The sequence below is a fragment of the Aquarana catesbeiana genome, linkage group LG03, assembly GCF_042186555.1.
Source record: "Aquarana catesbeiana isolate 2022-GZ linkage group LG03, ASM4218655v1, whole genome shotgun sequence".
NCBI classification, from domain to species: domain Eukaryota; kingdom Metazoa; phylum Chordata; class Amphibia; order Anura; family Ranidae; genus Aquarana; species Aquarana catesbeiana.
The window spans coordinates 577,316,646-577,337,042 of record NC_133326.1 but is presented as its reverse complement, the minus strand read 5'-3'; the positions used below and the strand labels follow the sequence as shown (position 1 = coordinate 577,337,042).

Genomic DNA, 20,397 nt, shown 5'->3' with positions numbered 1-20,397 from the left:
GAGCGTTGGCCACTTTTATTATTGATATCTCTTTCTATAAGGGGAAGAGATTCATTTCAGCTGCTAAGGTAAGAAACACTGATTATTATACTTTGTTTATGGTGGGATTCCAGTGCGCTGTTTAGGAATATTCAATAGGGCACCATTACTCCCATTCAAAGCAATGATGGTGCTCTATTTCTCCCACGGACACCAACGATGGGGCACTATTCCTTCAACTGACACCAATGATGTGGAATTATTCTTTCTCCCACTGACCACAGATCATAGGCATTTTTTTTGTCTTTCACTGACCACCAATCGTGGGGCATTTTTTAAACCCGCTGGCCCCTGAGTCTGGCACATTGTTTACTTCCACTGATGCTGAGACATTTTCTACTCTCACTGACCACAGCCTGGCCTCCCTAAAGTCTGGATGAATGAATGAATTTACCTTTTGTTTAAAACATTTGGGGACCCCTGTATTAGATCTACAAACAAACCTACCTGGTCCAGAGTTTTTCAAATTCGCTAGATGTTATAGGAAGTGAAAACCTATACAAAACATTCCTCAGATCTTTCTTCTGTAAGATGCCATTTCCTTCGCTGTCAATTTCACAGAAGGTCTGTAAAAGAAGCAAATCAGATGAAGCATAGGGTAGAAATAACATATGCTGCAAGAAATCTGCAGAATCTAAGCAGCAGTGGAATGAATTACAATCTGTTACTTTGTGTACTGTGTAGTTACAGTTTATAAATAGTGGGATCTGACCCATTTGGCTCTCAAAATTTTTACTTTTCTATAACAAAACCCGGCCTTACTGCAGGCTTCTCTTACTTTGGGCAGCACCCACCATTATGGTTTCATTCCAGGGGCTGGCTTCTATATTACATCAGCAGCAAAGACCACCTCTCCATGCAGGTTAGCTTAACAGAATTGCAGTCTCTTGTAGGAAATGGGGAGACAGAGACATGAAACTAAAAACAATATATGTAAAACCAGCACATATGTTCACAGTGCTCACAGTATACACTAATATTAAACAGAATCCAAAATAAATCCACAAATGAGATAATGTAATGGCCACAAAAGTGAAAGGGGGATCCACAGTTTCCGAGTAAAACAGATGTGTCCTGCTGCTCACAAACCACGCTCTAAGTCCAAAAATTTTCCAGTGGATAGCTGGATAGGTTGGATAGGTGGATAGGTGGATAGGTTTAAGTGGTCACAAAGGGTAATGACAATATACAGTTCCTAGGCAGTAGGCACATTAAATCTGCAAATGATCCGGTCCAACATGTGAAAAGAAACAAAGTTGTCAGGGTGCAGGTTTAGTGGAATAGTATCAACATTTAATGTAAACACTAATACACACTTACATCAAGAGCAGAGGTGTGCAGCCATGCGTGCAGAGGGTGATCATACATGCACTCTATATGGAGCATAAGGGCGCTAGATCAGTAAGCCAGTGAACAGGGAGCTGGACCCACCAAAGACAAACTATTGGTAGCATCTCATCTTACCAAACTCACAACAGTACCCAGTGTCAGAATGTTGGTGGCCAAGTATGCATTTCAGGGACCCCACCCCTTTGTCAAGTTTGCCCAATGATGAACAGAGCTGGCTTTTAAGCCAGCAGGTACAAGTAAATAGCGCAAGCTGCGGGGTAATTTCAATACAAACAAAATAACAAAAAAGTGCTAATGTGGTGAAATTCAATTAAAAATGAAATCTAGAACATCAGTATCAAATTAATTATCAATAAAGTAAATAAAATCATATAAAGCATTACAATCTCATGGGTCTGCATTTTCAGCTCCTAAATCTGCATGTAATACAAGTAATATAAATATCAAATAAATAAATACAAATTTATTTAAAAAATGTAATAAAAAATTAATTATAACAGACACAAACTGCAGTAAATATGGCATATGCAGATGAATAAATAATGAAAATGGTTAAATTATGGTGTGAACCTCTAATTCCTTGTTGAGCCCCTTGGGAGCTAGTGCATTCAGCGTGAAAAGCCAGAAAGCTTCACACCTACAAATTTTCTGAAATCTCTCAGCAAAAGAGGAGTTACAGTGGCTTGCGAAAGTATTCGGCCCCCTTGAACTTTTCAACCTTTTGCCACATTTCAGGCTTCAAACATAAAGATATAAAATTTTTATTTTTTGTGAAGAATCACCAACAAGTGGGACACAATTGTGAAGTGGAACGAAATCTTTTGGATTTTTGAAACTTTTTTAACTAATTAAAAAATGAAAAGCGGGGCGTGCAAAATTATTCGGCCCCCTTGCGTTAATACTTTGTAGAGCCATCTTTTGCTGCGATTACAGCTGCAAGTCGCTTGGGGTATGTCTCTATCAGTTTTGCACATCGAGAGACTGAAATTCTTGCCCATTCTTCCTTGCAAAACAGCTCGAGCTCAGTGAGGTTGAATGGAGAGCGTTTGTGAACAGCAGTTTTCAGCTCTTTCCACAGATTCTCGATTGGATTCAGGTCTGGACTTTGACTTGGCCATTTTAACACCTGGATACGTTTATTTGTGAACCATTCCTTTGTAGATTTTGCTGTATGTTTGGGATCATTGTCTTGTTGGAAGATAAATCTCCGTCCCAGTTTCAGGTCTTTTGCAGACTCCAACAGGTTTTCATCCAGAATGGTCCTGTATTTGGCTGCGTCCATCTTCCCCTCAATTTTAACCATCTTCCCTGTCCCTGCTGAAGAAAAGCAGGCCCAAACCATGATGCTGCCACCACCATGTTTGACAGTGGGGATGGTGTGTTGAGTGTGATGAGCTGTGTTGCTTTTACGCCAAACATATCGTTTTGCATTGTGGCCAAAAAGTTCGATTTTGGTTTCATCGGACCAGAGCACCTTCTTCCACATGTTTGGTGTGTCTCCCAGGTGGCTTGTGGCAAACTTTAGACGAGACTTTTTATGGATATCTTTGAGAAATGGCTTTCTTCTTGCCACTCTTCCATAAAGGCCAGATTTGTGCAGTGTATGACTGATTGTTGTCCTATGGACAGACTCTCCCACCTCAGCTGTAGTTCTCTGCAGTTCATCCAGAGTGATCATGGGCCTCTTGGCTGCATCTCTGATCAGTCTTCTCCTTGTCTGAGCTGAAAGTTTAGAGGGACAGCCAGGTCTTGGTAGATTTGCAGTGGTCTGATACTCCTTCCATTTCAAAATGATCGCTTGCACAGTGCTCCTTGGGATGTTTAAAGCTTGGGAAATCTTTTTGTATCCAAATCCGGCTTTAAACTTCTCCACAACAGTATTACGGACCTGCCTGGTGTGTTCCTTGTCTTCACGATGCTCTCTGCGCTTTCAACAGCACCCTGAGGCTCGGTTCACACTGGGGCGACTTGTCAGGCGACCTAGTCGCCTGACAAGTCGCCTCCCGTTCTGTGCTATGGAACCGTTCTAATCGGAGCGACGCAAGTCGCTCCGACTTAGAAAAAGGTTCCTGTATTACTTTGGGGGCGACTTGGGGCGACTTGCATAGACTTCTATGCAGAAGTCGTCTCGCAAGTCGCCCCGGCAGTCGTTTGCAGGTCGCCTCGCTGAGGCGACCTGCAAGTCGTGCCGCCCATGTGTGAACCGAGCCTGAGACTATCACAGAGCAGGTGCATTTATACAGAGACTTGATTACACACAGGTGGATTCTATTTATCACCATCAGTCATGACTGCTGAGGTGCAATAAGCCCAGGTCCCAACCATCACTTGTCATACCTTACCCCTTCTTCTCAACCAATAAGAACCACACATACAACCAATAACGTTGGAAAGGGCAAGGCCACAGCTTTATTTAAATCAACATTAACATTAACCTTTAGGACCGTGCCAGTCACAGTTGTACTGTGAGCACTCAACTACCAATGTAAAAGGGAGATGAAGGAGGGGCCTGTCCTTACCATCAGTGCCGGACCGGCCGTCAATCTCCCAATTACCATCCGGGCATCAAAGGGGTTCCATATTTGCTGGCAAGGTTACCAAAACCGCAACACGCTGTGACATACCATCAAAATTAGGGCGGGAGGGTGGGCAGCTCTTCCATGCTTCCGTCCGAAAAGGACCATAATCCCCTGGGGTGCCAAACTCCTAAGCTCAGGCCCAACCCTTTTCCCCTTTTGTACCAATCCTGAGTTATAACAACTTTACTGCAACTCCTCCCTGGTCATGCCCCCATCAGTCAGGGCTCTCTCTCCCGATGGGCTCAAGAGGCTCTCATGACTGCTGAGGTGCAATAAGCCCAGGTCCCAACCATCACTTGTCATACCTTACCCCTTCTTCTCAACCAATAAGAACCACACATACAACCAATAACGTTGGAAAGGGCAAGGCCACAGCTTTATTTAAATCAACATTAACATTAACCTTTAGGACCGTGCCAGTCACAGTTGTACTGTGAGCACTCAACTACCAATGTAAAAGGGAGATGAAGGAGGGGCCTGTCCTTACCATCAGTGCCGGACCGGCCGTCAATCTCCCAATTACCATCCGGGCATCAAAGGGGTTCCATATTTGCTGGCAAGGTTACCAAAACCGCCACCAGCCAGTCAGTGATCCACTGACGGGCGCCCCACCGCAGCCAGCGCCTGTTCCACCCCCCTCTGAAGTCCCAGGTTAAATATATCCATGCCAATGTCGTTGAGGTGAACACCATCCCTCCTCAACAAGTCATTGTTGTTTCCCTCCAAATCTTTGTTACGGACAACGACCCCCCCGATCCTCCGAACAAATTTGGACACCTGGGCGTTGACCTTCCTCCGAAAATTTTCTAAACAGGGTCCCGGAACTTCTCTAGCCCAAATAGAACGAGGGACAATCTCTGACCATACAAAAGTCACACTGGTAAACATTGCAAGGCATTGAGCAATATCACCTTTCATGGCAGCAATGAGATCCACGGACCGGGTGTAACCTACGTCATTCCCGCCGGCGTGAACCACCAGGACAATGTGACCGGACACGCGGGTACGGAGGTGCCAACATTCCCACAGTACCTGATGCCAACGCAGCCCGCGCAGGCCCAGCCAGCGAATCCTTGCCACGGTCGAAGAGAGTCCCAAATTTCTCCCATAGTTCCGGATCTCTGCACGACGAGCCGCCCAGAAGACAAAGGAATCACCCAAAATCCAAACTTGAGTCGGGGGAAAACCTGAAATTAACACAAAAGGTGAGGGCGAACATACAGCGAAAAACGAGACGACTCCCATCTACCCAGCCGCTGAAGTTCCGTATCGGAAAACCCTAAGCCAGAAGCGGCGGTGGCAGCGCCTATGCGAAATGAGTGAGTTGAAAAATCGCCCGCTGGTAAGCCTAAAGCCTCGAGGCAAAAACGAAAAACTTTTAAAAATTGGAAGCGACTCAAAGAGGAGGAGTCAGCGTGCACGAAAAAAGTGGGAGATGGGGGGCGCGCGGAAAGAAAAGGAACGGCCAGAGACACAGGGCAGAATGGGCCGCCACAGTGGTGCAGCACCACTCGGCGGCCCCTGCCAAGGCTGTCAGTCTTCGAGGAGCGCAATAAAATGGTGACACTGCGCTCCGACAGGACGACATCCTCCGACCGAATACCCCCAGTGGAAGACCTGGATTTTGCAACTAATTCCCCGATGCGAAAAGCCCCAAAAAACGCCCATGAGAAAGCTACTCGGAACAGCAAAATCTCAAACTCGGATGAGCACACCTCTGGCAACATAGCCAAAACATCCGATAAAATCTGTAAAGAAATGGGGCGCCTGGAATCAGGCAGATGAGTGATGCGTTTCCAGCCCCTCAATATCCGACGCACTGGAAAGGCTTTTGTGACATCCCCCCACCCCAGAAGCTGAAACCAAAAGGATAAGGCGGACATGGCCGAAGAGACAGTGGAACCCGACACTCCCTTATCCTGTAACTGGACCAGGTAAGCAAATAGGATCAAACGTCTATCATCCGGAGATGAAATAGAGAACTCACCGCCCGACGCTTGTGACCACTCGTGCCAGACCCGACAATACGACGCCCACGTCCTCGGAGAAAGCGACGACCGAAGCAGTTCTAACAATCCCCGGAAACGAGGTTCCATAAGTGGGCCGGACAGGGGAGGCCCTCCAGCGAAGCCGACGGAGCCAGGGAACGAAAACGGGGGTACTGTTGGCGGGAAAGAGCATCGGCAATGTCATTAGAAACTCCCGGAACGTGTTTTGCCCTAATATAAATGTTAAATTGCAAACATTTTAAAACCAAAAAACGCAACAGTGATACGACCGGGGGGGAACTGGCCGATTGCTTGTTCACTACCTGCACTGCGCTCATATTGTCTGACCAAAAGATCACCTGACGATTGCGCAACTGTTCACCCCAGAGCTCCACCGCTACAATGATCGGGAAAAGCTCCAAAAGGGTGAGATTGCGCAATAAATCCATGCGGGCCCATAAGGCCGGCCAACATTCCGCAGACCACTCCCCCCGAAAGAAGGCACCGAAACCACAGGAGCCTGCCGCATCAGTGTACAACTCCAGCTGTGAGTTCGGTACCTCCTCCCGCAACCAACAAGACTGTCCGTTGTAGGATTGCAAAAAGGTTAGCCAAATGTCCAAATCCGCCCGCATGGGCTTGGTGATCCGAACGTGGTGGTGCGGGGCCGTAACGCCCTTCGTGGCCCAAGACAATCGCCTGCAGAAAGCCCTCCCCATGCGTATGACCCTGCACGCAAATACTAGGTGCCCCAGCAGAGATTGTAGCTGTTTCAGCTGAAGTTTTTTGGACCCTTTCGCCAAACGAACCAAGGATAAAAGCCTGGTCAGCTTCTCCCTCGGCAGGCGAAAGACCATGGCCACTGTGTCAATCTCAATACCCAAAAAGGATAGTACCGTTACCGGACCCTCGGTTTTGTCCACGGACAATGGAACAGTGAAACGCCGACAAATATCTTGAAAAACAGAGAGCAAGCATTGACACTGCCCACTGTCCGAGGGACCCACAAAAAGGAAATCATCCAAGTAGTGCAGCATGGACTGAGATCCGGCCTCCCGGGCGACCACCCACTCAAGGAAGCTACTAAATAACTCGAAGAAGTAACACGAGATAGCGCAACCCATAGGCAGGCACATATCGAAGAAATAGCTTCCCTGAAAGTAGCCACCCAGGAGGTGGAAACAATCCGGGTGGACCGGGAGAAGGCGAAAAGCGGATTCAATGTCCGCTTTTGCCAAAAGAGCGGAACGCCCTGCTGCCCTGACGAGGTGAAGAGCCTTATCAAACGACGCATAATGCACCCGCGATTCCTCGCGATCAATTCCGTCGTTGACAGAGGAGCCGGAAGGGTAAGATAAGTGATGAATTAAACGAAATTTACCACTCGCCTTTTTGGGGACCACGCCCAGTGGGGACACCCGCAGGTTGTGAAATGGGGGAAGATCGAAGGGGCCCGCCATGCGCCCCAGTTCCAGCTCTTTCTGGATTTTCTCGGCCACTACTGATTCAAATTCAACAGCCGATTTTAAATTAGCCGACATGGTAGGCGCGTTCGATGGGGAAAACGGTATCCAAAAACCTCGATCCAGGCCATCCTTTAGGATCAGGGCCTCCCTACGAAGGGGGTACCGGTCTAGCCAGGGCGACATCTCTAGGACGTTCACCGGCGTCCTCCGGCTTAGGAAGGTCGGTCTTGGCTCCCGCTCTGGAAAGTGTCTGTTTACCCTTCCTGAAGCACCGGCTGGAGGGGTGAGCGCCCCCACAGCTAGAGCACTCATGCCTGAAGCGACAGGCGGAGTACCACTTACAGTGGCTTTCGTTGAAAAGCCAACAGACAACTTTTTTGGAGGCGGTCGACGCTCCGGATTGAGGAGCGCCGACCGCGGACTGAAAGGACGCCGGCCTATGAGGGCACATTAGCAACAGCCATAGGCTACCATCCTGACAGTCGAAACGAAGCTCCTTGCGCGCCGCCATCTTCTGTCTAAACTGGGTGTCATACTGGAACCAGCATTGACCCCCATAAACCTTGTACGCTCCCCAGATAAGGTCCAGGTAGCAGAACAAGGAGGTCGCCAACTCTGGGTAACGCTCACAGAGCACACCCGCGTAGGCACAAAAACCTTGCAGCCAGTTCCCAAATGTTCTAGGAAGCTGCTTGACTTTATCGCCCTGCGTAGCGACGTCTACCCGACGGGATTTGTCGACCGTTTCCCTGTCCGATGGAACTAGAGCGAGGAAATCAACGAAATCCCGACGCCAAATTCTTTCCTTCGTCTCCTCCGGTATGTGGGCGCCCGTGGGGGCTACAGCCCACAAGGCCCCTCCGGAAGGAGGGGAAAGATTTGCCGCCGCGCCTGAAACACCCATACTAGAAAGAACCGACCTGACCACCGACACTATACGGTCTTCGGGGCCCGATACGGAATCATCAACAGACCTCCCCCAAATCAATTCACAATCATACTCACTGATCCTCGGGGGCATCACTGATGGACGATCAACGGGCGAGGCGGTGTCCCATGCGACTCCAGGAGACTGCAGGCTGGAACGGCCAGCACCGCGAGGAGCAACGGGGCCGTGTATGTTCGGGCCGTCTCGGCCGACTGATAGATCCAAAGGCGGGGATCCCGCCACGGACACTGAAGGGTCCCCCTGGCCGAGGGCAGTGACTGTGCAGGTGCAGGAGTGCCTCTGGATTCTGACCGGCTGATCCGGGGCGGAAGCTGCCGCCAGCCCGGATCCGGAATCTCCCGCCCAGCTGGGCGCAGGGAGACTGGCGTTACCCGCCATGTTGACCGCGTAGGAGGGGTTAAACCCCGGAGACTGGAGGGGGGGAATCCGCGAGCCCTCCGCCCAACCGGGCGCTGGAGGGCGTCCGAGAGCACGGGGGGGGATGGCATCCGTGAGGGCAGATAAACCCGCACCCGCCCTGCCAGGCGCAGGGGGGGCACATCCCATCCGGGATGCTAGATGACATGGCGCGGCCCGGATCTGGGACCTGTCCCCCACCCGTCCGGGTGCAATGGGAGTCTTGCCCTGCGAAAAGCCCGCTCCCGATGGCCCAGAAGTCGCTGAGGGCCCCGCCCATGAAGGCGCCGGGGGACCCTGCGACCTGGCCATGTTTGCACGATTTCCATCCCGGGACGAATTACCCCCCACCCAGCCGGGTGCTGAAAGGGCCACATGTTGTAGGGCGCCCTGGCCATGGGAATCCTGAGCCGGCTGTGACCCCGCCCTGGAGGGCGCAGGATGGGGCAGCCCGCACCCATATGCTCCCCTGCGAATGCCCCCACCATCACCCCCCGCCCAGCCGGGCGCAGAGGGGTGCTGGGCACATGCATTGCTGGAGCTGTGCACAGCCAGTTCGAATTCTCCCGCCTGTCTAGGCGCAGGGAGCGAACTGGCCGCTAGGGGGAGCCGGTATGGAATCGAGTCGCCGCCGCCGCCGCCGCCCGAGGGAACAAAAGCCGCCGCCGGAGCAGGCGAACAGCTCCGGCCCCCTCCAGCCGCCCTGCGAGAGGACAGCCTGGCCGAGGAGCGGAGCGGCCGCACACCCGCCACCCCCCCGCTGCTAGCAGGGGCGGGAGCAGGTACCAAACGGCTCGAGGCCGTGGGCTGGAGCGCTCCAGCTCCATCCAGGCCTCGCGCCATGCACAGGGAAGGGGAGGGGGGCGAGGGGGGTGCTGCTGAGCGGGGGCTACGTGAACGGGGACACCGAGGGGGGGGCCGCACGTTACTCCGGATGGCCGGGGAAGGTGACCGACGAGGGGGGGCACGCCGAGAGCGGGCGGCCGACCCCCGCTTCCTTGCTGCTGGAGCCCTGGGAACCCGCACCGGAGAGGGATGGATGGGGGGAGGAGGAGAGGCCGCAGAGGGACTGGGGCTAAAACGAGAAGGTGGACGGGCGCGTCTGCGGGCCCTGCGTCCATCTGACTCGGGAGGAGGAACAGGGGAAGGGGCAGTGGAAGGGGCAGGAGAGGGCACCCCAGGGGATAAGAGGGCAAAGAGCCAGTCAGCCTGACCCTTGAGGGCCAGCTCACGGACCTTAGCCAGGAGGTGATCCGTGTCCATAGCTGGAGCCGCAGGGTCAGGTCCGAGCTCTTCCATGCTTCCGTCCGAAAAGGACCATAATCCCCTGGGGTGCCAAACTCCTGAGCTCAGGCCCAACCCTTTTCCCCTTTTGTACCAATCCTGAGTTATAACAACTTTACTGCAACTCCTCCCTGGTCATGCCCCCATCAGTCAGGGCTCTCTCTCCCGATGGGCTCAAGAGGCTCTCATTTGGGACAACATTGGATCATTCAGAGATCCTCGCTGAACTTCTGGAGTGAGTTTGCTGCACTGAAAGTAAAGGGGCCGAATAATTTTGCACACACCACTTTTCAGTTTTTTAATTGCTAAAAAAGTTTAAAATATCCAATAGATTTCGTTCCACTTCACAATTGTGTCCCACTTGTTGGTGATTCTTCACAAAAAATTAAAATTTTATATCTTTATGTTTGAAGCCTGAAATGTGGCAAAAGGTTGAAAAGCTCAAGGGGGCCGAATACTTCCGCAAGCCACTGTATTAGGAATAAAATAAATTACCCAAAGTCTGAGCCTTTTAGTAGATTTATTGTACTTAAAGCGGAGCTCCAGCCAAAAGGGAACGCTCCACTTGTTTGCCTCCTTCCACCCTCTGCTGCCACATTTGGCACCTAGTTTTGACAGGTACCCGCTCCCACTTCCGGCTGACTTTGCTGCGGTAAGCTCAGCAGGAAGTTTGGCCCCCCTCCTCCTTCCCCTGCCGACAGGCCATTCACAAAGCGCACCGCACTTCGCGCATGCGCAGTAGGGAACCGGCTGTGAAGCCTCAGGGCTTCACTGCCGGCTTCCCTTAGCCGAGAGCTGACTGAAAAATTGGCTCGGGTAAAGACACCACTGGATTCGTTGACAGGTAAGTGTCCTAATAGTCATCATAGCTGGTGACTTTTAATTTTTTGGGGGGGAGCCTGGAGCTCCACTTTAAGGTTAAAATGTCTTGGGATACTGTAATCAACGTCTCCATCCTCAAATCCATCAATTCCTCAATCTCCATCCTCAATTAGCCTTCTATGTTCACCAAATCTTGCTCTAACTGTAAGATGGCCGCAAAATGTCGCTGGTAGTTTGTCTTTGGAGGGTCCTTGTTTCATGTTCAAAGGCTTACTGAACTAGTGCCTGTATGATCTCCCCCTGTTCTTAGAGCCGCACCCCTCTGGTCCTGATGTTAGTGCATAATATTGTTTAAAATAAGTGTTGATACTATTCCACTAATCCTGTGCCCTGGCAACTTTGTTTCTTTTTCACATAAAAGACAGAGACATAAATAAATAAATAAATATATATATATATATATATATATATATATATATATATATATATATATATATATATATATATATATATATATATATTTTTTATATTGAAGAAAAAAAAACAAAGAAAACACCGCGCTCAACCAGATATGGTACCAATATAAAAATATGTGTCTGAATAGCGAAGCAAAAAAATATAAGTGTTCTACAAAACATAATAAGTTGCCACTAATCACTGATATGTGTTCACACACCAAACTATTTAAGCAAAAAAGGCAGCGCAATAAAATAATCACCTCATATATCTATAAAAAAACATAAAATTATCTTATAAATAATTACCATATACACACTTATATGATGTGTTTATATGGTAATTATCTATAAGATAATTTTATGTTTTTTATGGATTTATAAGGTGATTTTGGCTGCGCTGCACCAAATTTGTTATATTTGTTTATATATACACTTTTATATTGAAGGCTTAATCTTTTAAAATATACACAATATGGTGAAAGTTTATGTGCATCTTACCATCACACCAACACTTTATGACCAAAGGTAAATGGACATCCATCCAAATGACTGGGTTCAGGTATTTCCAGTGAAGGATACTGTTATTGCTACATCATACCAAAGGATTTTAGACAACCGTTCACTTCTATACTTGTGGTACCAGTTTGGGAAGGTCATTTTCTGCTCCATTATATATGCAGTTTCTGCTTCATGCTTAGTAGGCGCTAAACAAAGACTGTGCTGCACTGCTTTTCTCATGGAAAGTCTGTGGGTCACATCTGATCTCCACAAATTGATCTTATTTGGGCAGCCCTAAAATTGTATGTAGAACAAATTTATTTATTTTTCTGTTGGTCCTGGTGAGCACTATCACAGAGACAGAAAGTAATGGGAAATCCAAAATGTTGCAGCTGTCACTACAAAAAAAGGTGTGAGTAACTCCTGTAATGGGGATACCCAATCCAGTGACAAATATCTGAGAGGAGAATGCCTCACACTTTGGAGAGATTTCTTCATACTTTCTGTTGCGTCTCTGGGACAGGAAGTGAAGGGAAATCTCCCCAACACAAATACGCCAAAAGAGGTTTTAACCCTTTGCTTTCCTATCTATTCAAGCCCTCTCTACTCTATCCAAAACATCAAATTGTGGCTGTATATACACTTTAAAAGGAAAGCTTTGAGGTCGTCACTTCGCTACTTATGCAAGGGCATGTCAAATGCCCCCATATTTCTCTCATGACAAATTTAAAAAGCAAAATAGCCACATGAGAATCCTCAGATGAAAGCTTACATGCTCTGACTCTCAGGCTGCCTCATAGATATGGGCCAGTGATGTCACACACAATGACACTGAATGGGATTTTATTGACTTTCACTAGCCCTGGTATGAAGCCCGGGAGTCAGAGCATAAATGCAGGCTGAGACTTCTCATGACTGATTTCCTAAAGCCAGCCTGCAGTCTCCATCAAAGCCAGCCTGCAGTCTCCATCAAAGCCAGCCTGCAGTCTCCATCAAAGCCAGCCTGCAGTCTCCATCAAAGCCAGCCTACAGTCTCCATCAAAGCCAGCCTACAGTCTCCATCAAGCATGTCAGTGATGATGCTGACAGCCTCTGTGTTATGTGCTAGTGGCCTATGGGAGGTGCAGAGAGTACATCTGACATCTGAAAACCAAAATGTTGGGTTCTGGTGACGCAGTGAACTTGCAAAGAATTAATTTATGTCACATATTTTACCTTCGCTAAGTCGTGCCATCTGCTTTGTGCCTTTGTCACCAGATAGTAATGAGCTTGCTCACAAGCCAAATCTGCACAGTCTTGGCTTTGTTTTGGCCTTGGAGAGAAGAAAACAGAATTGTTGTCCAAAGACAAAGACAAAAATAATTAAAGGAATGTATACTGGTTTTTGATCATTTGCACACATCTATCTTTATTTTGAACAATTGGGAGGTGATAAAAATGCTGACATTTCCCAATGCATTGTATTGGATTTTCTTTGTGTTTACTGTTTCAATGTATGTATCAGCACTTTATTTCTTCACTGTACAATATGCAGCAATTTTTTGGAACAATGCATATACAGTAAAACCTTGGTTTGAGAGTAACTTGGTTTCATAGCATTTTACAAGACAACCAAAATGTTTTAATGCATTTTGACATGATAAACAAGCGATGTCTTGATATACAAGTAGCGTCATGTCACAACTGAGTATAAAAGAGAAGAGAGGCGCCTCTAAGTGTAGCAATATGGTTACATTTACTGAAGGTACATTTAGCAACATATGGCTACACTTAGAGGCGCCTCTCTTCTCTTTTATACTCTGTAGCTCCTTCTGGGTATGTGTATTGCTTCTAATCCCCTTGTAGAGGCTTCGATTTGTGGATGGACATTTTATGGTTACACAACCTGGTCAAATTTCTATAATCTTTTTATATGGACTATAAACTGAAGGACTTATGAATAAATGGTTGTGGAAGGAATCATCTGAGTTTCCATTATTTCTTATGGGGAAATGGTGAAATTTGCTTTGATATACAAGTGCTTTGGATTACAAGTTTACATGTTTCTGGAACAAATTATGCTCGTAATCCAAGGTTTTACTGTATGTTGAAACAATTACCATTCTAAAGCTATTTGTACTGCTAAACCTCAATAAAAGATTTACAACAACATTACACTTTTTAAAAGTATCTTGTTAGGTAACTAGGAAATATTGTGTATGAATATTTTGTGTTCTCATACACAGATGAATCTAAAGGGCTCCTTTATGCATTTTCTAAAGAGTTGGAGCTACACCGTTGAAAAAAAATAAATAGCCAATTGTTTAACAGACCTCAGTAGCTCAAGCTGCAATGTACACACATATGTGGATGAACAAGAGCAGTAACTCCTTTTTGCCACCTCCCTCTATACAGTGCAGGTTTCAACTAGTGTGCCAGAAAGGACCAGCATGGTCTATACTCTTTTTTTAGATAACGCCCTGGGAATCCTTGGTCATGGGTGTTCTCTGTATTAAAGGGGTTGTAAAGGTAATTTTTTTTTTCTTAAAAATAACAAACATGTTATACTTACCTTCACTGTGCAGCTCGTTCTGCACAGAGTGGCCCTGAACCTGGTCTTCTGGGGTCCCTCGGCGGCTGTTTCAGCTCCTCCCCGCAAGCATTAACCACCTTAATGCGAGCTCCCTCGCATGGTAGTTAGTGCTTGCGGGCGCGCTCCCGTGATACAGCCGGCGGCTATAGCTGCTCACTGTATCACTCGGCCCCGCCCCCCAGCGCGCTGCGTCATTGGATGTGATTGACAGCAGCGCGAGCCAATGGCTGCGCTGCTTCCAATCCATCCACTGTAGCCAATCAGCGGCCAGGGTGAGCGGAGGAATAGATGTCGGGAACGCGAAGCTGACTTTCGAGGCGTCAGGTAAGTAAAACGGGGGGGCTGGGGGCGGCGGTATTGTCAGAGGTTTTTTCACCTTAATGCATAGAATGCATTAAGGTGAAAAAATTTTTACCTTTACAACCCCTTTAAATGTTCCTCATTAAAACAAACAAAAAATTTGTTCCAATCAACACTTTTACAATCAGCAGCACTGCTCAAGAAGTAAGACTGATGATGAATAAAGCAATATGCAGGGGGATATGCCAACATGTTGCTGTTTTAAGCACATTAAAGAAAGTGCAAGGGAAATAAGAGTATTGCTAATTCTTATGTTGATAAATTGGTATAAGTGAAGACCTGCAAATAGGATCAGTTCTTTCTTGATGGATCTAATGATGATTTTATTTCAAATAGGCGTGCATGCTTCCCAGCTCTATACTGAAGGCAGTTTTGTATGGGTCCTATCCTCTATAGAAGGAAGGACCCTCTGAAGAGCCAGGCTTGTTTTTAGGCAGACATAAAACTACACAAACTAAATACTGTGAATTAAAACTTAAACTTGTGTGCAGCTGTATCAATAGCTTCCCAGTACAGTATAAGATAAGTGATAAGAGACTTACTATTCATTCAGCTGGTAAAGCAGCCACAGGCATGGTAAAAAAAAAAAACTGTCTCTCGTTTATGGTGCAGAGCAGGAGCTCTACACTATGTGGAGGCAGCACCCTTTTCTGCAGCAGATCAGCAGTCATAGCTAAAGCTCTCCGATAAGTAAAGCTTTTGCTCCATGTTGAGTGAACTAGCATTTTGGAAAGTAGAGGTCAGCAATGGCAGGACCTAATATTTTCTCATGATAGTCAGCTCCCCAGCAATACAGTCTGGTCAAACCTACACAAAGTTGAGGACTGCCTCTTTTCCCCCATGGAACATTGCTGGGACAGTCACCAAGCACCTGTGCTATCACATGAGTGGAAGGGGAGTAAGTCACATACTCATCTGCATTTGAAAAATACAGGGTGTTTTCTTTGCTGGTGAAGGCCAGATAGAGTTTTCTTTGGGCGGAGAATACAAGTATGTGCTGCTGGGGATTGGGGCTTCAGGCTCCATATACACTAGCTTAATGAAACGCTCCTAGCCGCAGCTTTTGAGCATTTATTTCTGCTTCTAGAAGCAAATCGTGTTATCCTATGTGTCCATGCACACTATATTAGTCTAAAAGCGTTTTTGAAGCTTCAGCTTCTAAGAGCAGAGATAAATATTTTTTTGCGTTTTTTGGGAGCAAAAAAAGAGCTGAATGCTCCTAACTGCTGCTAAAAGAGTTTTTATGCCATTATGAGCTTTTTTATCCAGAGTTTTTCTGGTATTTTTTTTTAACTTAAAGTGTGCATAGAGCCTTAAAGCTAACCTGTTTCTTTGCCCTAGATGGGAAAAGTATAATTTTGCTTTAGGCCCCTTTCACACGGGTGACTCCACTAAGCAGAATCTGCTTGCTCAGCGGGGGATCTCACCACTGATCCCCGCTAAGCAGGCGGATGACAGGTCTGTGTTCGCTCCGCTATGCAGAGGACACAGTCCTGCTCTCCTCTATGGAGTAATCGGATGGAAATGGACCGCCTGTCCATTTCCATCCGATGCCATCCGATCTGCCGGACGGATGGGGAATAGGACCACCATCCATCTGTTTTTGGCGGACCGGATCGGATCAGATGGCACATGTGTCCGCTGACATCCGCAGCTCCATAGAAGAGACTGGAGAGTCCGATCAGGTCCATCTGAAAAACTGAAAGGTTTACCTGATCAGGCAGCCCAAGTAAAAGGGGCCTAAAAATAACACAACTTGAATGCTTCTTCCTTACGGGTCTACGGGCCTAATGAAAAAGCCCAGAGCACGGGTGGAGCCATGCTGGTTACGTTGAAAAAAGGCCATCTGAGGGTCAGGCAGGTCAATGAGGTGTGGAGAGAGATAACAGTTTGATCTATCCATGTTTCTGCTTATGGCTGAATCATAGCACTTGGCGTGTTTATTTTATGTGAGTGGATTTTATCTTGGAATTTTAATAAAGCAATTTTGTATACAAAGATCGCTATCGTTTGAGTGTGGTGCCAACAGAGGAGGAAAAAGGAGCAGTCTGGGGAGCTACTGATGACATAGCCCAAGGAGGGGCAAATTAAAGCAGTTTTGACCATGATTTTATTGGGATCAATACTGTGAGGTGAGAGATTATTACCTGAAAAAAGGTGGAAGCATGCATGTTTTGAGCGGCACTGAATGGATTGGAAGATAGTGTACACTACAACACATTGGTGGTGGATGCACTTCATGTTATGGATTTTATGGACTTGATGCATTAAATGTGTAATATAATTCATATATAATTGCGCTACATTAATTATTTTGGTTCTTCTATACAGGTGCCTCACTGTTTATTCCACCTACGTTTCCCCTGATAGCTTCTACTAGTCTGAAGAATCATTTCATTGGCTTGAAAGGGCATCAGTCGTAACCTTCCAACTCTCCAGCTTCACTGCATGAAGCCCTTAGGCTTCAAGCACTTGCATCACTTGTGCATAATAAAGGCATTTTTACAATTCAATAAATGTTTTGGAAACATATCATTAGAAACAGTAGGGGAATCCCAAAGATACTCACGTGTAGTATGAGTTGAGCCAGGGAGGGAAGTCCTCTTTTTCTTGCCTACGTAGTAAGTCCAAGAACTCCATATAATTCAGAGTGGAGGTTAGGCTGAGACCCAGCAGTCCTAGTAAACGCTCATACTCTTTCTGGGTGATGATAAACATGAAGCTATCCAGGAGACGGCGGAAGTCATGCATTGTCATTATGCCATCTCGGTTACTGTCCATTTTATAGAAAGCAGTGTATGTGTCCTAAATGTAGCATAATCAGATATGTAAGCCTAAACACACCAAACCATACTGTGTAGAGTTGCAGATAGGCAAATAACCCTTTACAAAGGGAGAAATAACTTCTGAGTAGCCTACATCTACTGTATATCAGACCTGTAAGTATATACCCCACCCACTGAGTTTTAAATCACAACATCACATGACCTTTCTAACAAACTGTGAACAGCACTGGTTCAGCCAACTGAGCCTAATTAGGGATGAGTAGAATGATTGCCCCAAAACTGATTTAGCAGCAAAATTACTGATTTCACCTGCCCCAGAATTCTGTTGACATTAGCCTAAAATGTATCTATGTAGACTACTTAGGAGAAACTTGCTTAGAAAAAAAAAGGATGTTGATAAATAAAGCCAACCCTTACCCTAGCTCTAACCCTAATCCCTGTGTTGGACAGAGTCAGCAAAGAGGCCCCTGTGCAGGATCAGTGTTTGGGCCTTTATTCAATTACTGGCCAAGTAACTTAAAAATGACTAAATAAATAATATAAATAATAAATAAATGACTTATTCATGGTGTATTGATTGACAGCTAGAATAAATTGAGCCAAGTACATGTGACAGTGGGAAGGTTTCTGGCATCCATCTGATATAGTAAACATTAGCCCCAGAGGGCTCTTGTGCAGCTGCACAAATTGTATGCCCACCCTGCCTAACAATTAAGCTAGCCATAGACTGTTCGAATCTCGGCTGGTTCAGCAGGGACCAGCCTAAATTCAAACCATGTACGGGCATACTAATTGTACCCAAGTTGGTTGATTGATTGCTTCATCTATCTAGGCCTAACCTTGTTTATCAACAAAATCATATGTTTGTTGTATACCCCGTCATAGTGATCACATTGCTTTGCTTACCAACAAAGGGCAAGCTTTTTTGGCACATGTCCAAGATAGTTTAAAATAGCTTTACTAACTCCACGTACTAATGCCACGTACACACGATCGGACTTCTTGTCGGAAAAAGATATGACGGCTTTTCTGGCGGGATTCCGCTCAAGTTTGCCTTGCATACACACGGTCAAGCAAAAGTTCGCTGAACTTACGACCGACAAGAATGCGGTGACGTACAACACTACAACAAGCGGAGAAAATGAAGTTCAATGCTTCCGAGCATGCGTCGAATTGTTTTCGAGCATGCGTAGGAATTTTGCGCGTTGGAATTGCCACAGACGATCGCATTTTTGGATAGGAACTTTTCCCGACCGAAAAATTGAGAACATGCTTTCAATCAGATGGAGCATACACACGGTCGCATTTTCGACGAAAAACTCTCATCTGTCTATTGTGGGCCGAAATTCTGATCGTGTGTACGCGGCATTACGAGCTACTTAAAGCCCATTGCACCCTTCAAAACGACCAAAATCCACAATAATTTGCCATCCCTATTAACCCTCAGGATAGGCCTATGTTATTACTCTCACCCAGGTACCATAGGCAGAAATAGGGGTAGTAGGCAAGTACATAAGTTTTCTTCTTAGATGTGTTTTTTTGTTTGTGCAGCATTTTTTTTTGAGGGTGAGGGGTGGAGGAGTCTATCTAGTAAGCAGAACCTGCCTTTTGATCCAAGGTCAACTAGAATTAAATAACAAAAAAATACAAAAGAGTAAGCTCGTAAAAATGTGCAAGGCATATTAAAAATTATATTAAACTAAGTGCTGAAATAATAACTCATAATTGAACCTCACTGAAAATACACAATATTTTTCTTTTAAGAAAGCGTTGATAGGGTTCTCATGTTTTTTGTTTTTCTTTTTTATTAAATTAAACGCTTCATACAGAGCAATCTCTTTTTGAGAATAAGTGTTAATGTGCAGTATTTCATGCAGGGGTGAACGTACAGGGGTCGCAGGAGTCGCCATCGCGACCGGGCCCCCTGTATGTCTGGATGGGTAAAGCAGCAAGGGCGGCTCAGACAGAGCTCCCCGATCCTCTGCCGAAATGTAAATTGGCACTGCGGGAGCTCGATCACACTGTTTACACCTAAAGTGAAAGCACAGTGCGTGCTGCCTCCCCCTACAGTGCAGTACCGGCAGGAAGAGGTACAGTACTGCCGTTTTTAAAAAATCTAACTATGTACTCTATGTGTGTTTATACGTGTGTGCATGTATGTGTGTGCATGTATGTGTGTTTACATATGTGTGTGCATGTATGTGTGTGTGTATATGTGTGTGTGCCTGTGTGTGTATGTGTGCATGTGTGAGTATGCGCATGTATGTCTGCATGTGTGTGTGCATGTATCTGTATGTATGTGTGTGTGCATGTGTTTATGTGTGTGTTTATATATGTGTGTATGTGTGTGCATGCATTTGTGTGTGTGGGTTTATATACAGTATGTGTGTGCTTATATATACAGTATGTGTGTGTATGTGTGTGTTTTATAAAGAGTATCTCACAAAAGTGAGTACACCCCTCACATTTTTGTAAATATTTTATTATATCTTTTCATGTGACAACACTGAAGAAATGACACTTTGCTACAATGTAAAGTAGTGAGTGTTGAGCTTGTATAACAGTGTAAATTAGCTGTCACCTCAAAATAAATCAACACACAGCCATTAGGACACTTTCACACTGAGGCTCTGGGGTGTCAGCGGTAAAGCGCCTCTATTTTTAGCATCGATTTGCCATCATTTTAGCGGCGCTTTTAACCCCCGCTATCAGTCGAAAAAGGGTTAACAGCGCACAAAAAGCGCCGCTGCAGCGGCGCTTTGCTGCGCTTTTGCCAGCACTTTGGCGGTGCTTCCCACTGATTTTAATGGGCAGGGGCACTTTAGGAGCAGTGTATACTCCTAAAGCGCC

At 46.4% G+C, this 20,397-nt stretch overlaps 1 protein-coding gene across 1 annotated transcript in view; it reads right to left on the bottom strand.

Moving 5' to 3' along the window:
- The window catches only part of EFCAB6 (EF-hand calcium binding domain 6), a 309,070-nt gene that overhangs the window by 86,682 nt on the left and 201,991 nt on the right, over positions 1-20,397 (bottom strand). The window contains exons 20-22 of the mRNA XM_073621947.1: positions 17,331-17,566; positions 13,045-13,141; positions 487-605 (exon numbers count right to left, since the gene is read on the bottom strand). Coding sequence (XP_073478048.1) covers positions 487-605; positions 13,045-13,141; positions 17,331-17,566 — 452 coding nt within the window. The remainder of the gene's footprint in view (positions 1-486; positions 606-13,044; positions 13,142-17,330; positions 17,567-20,397) is intronic.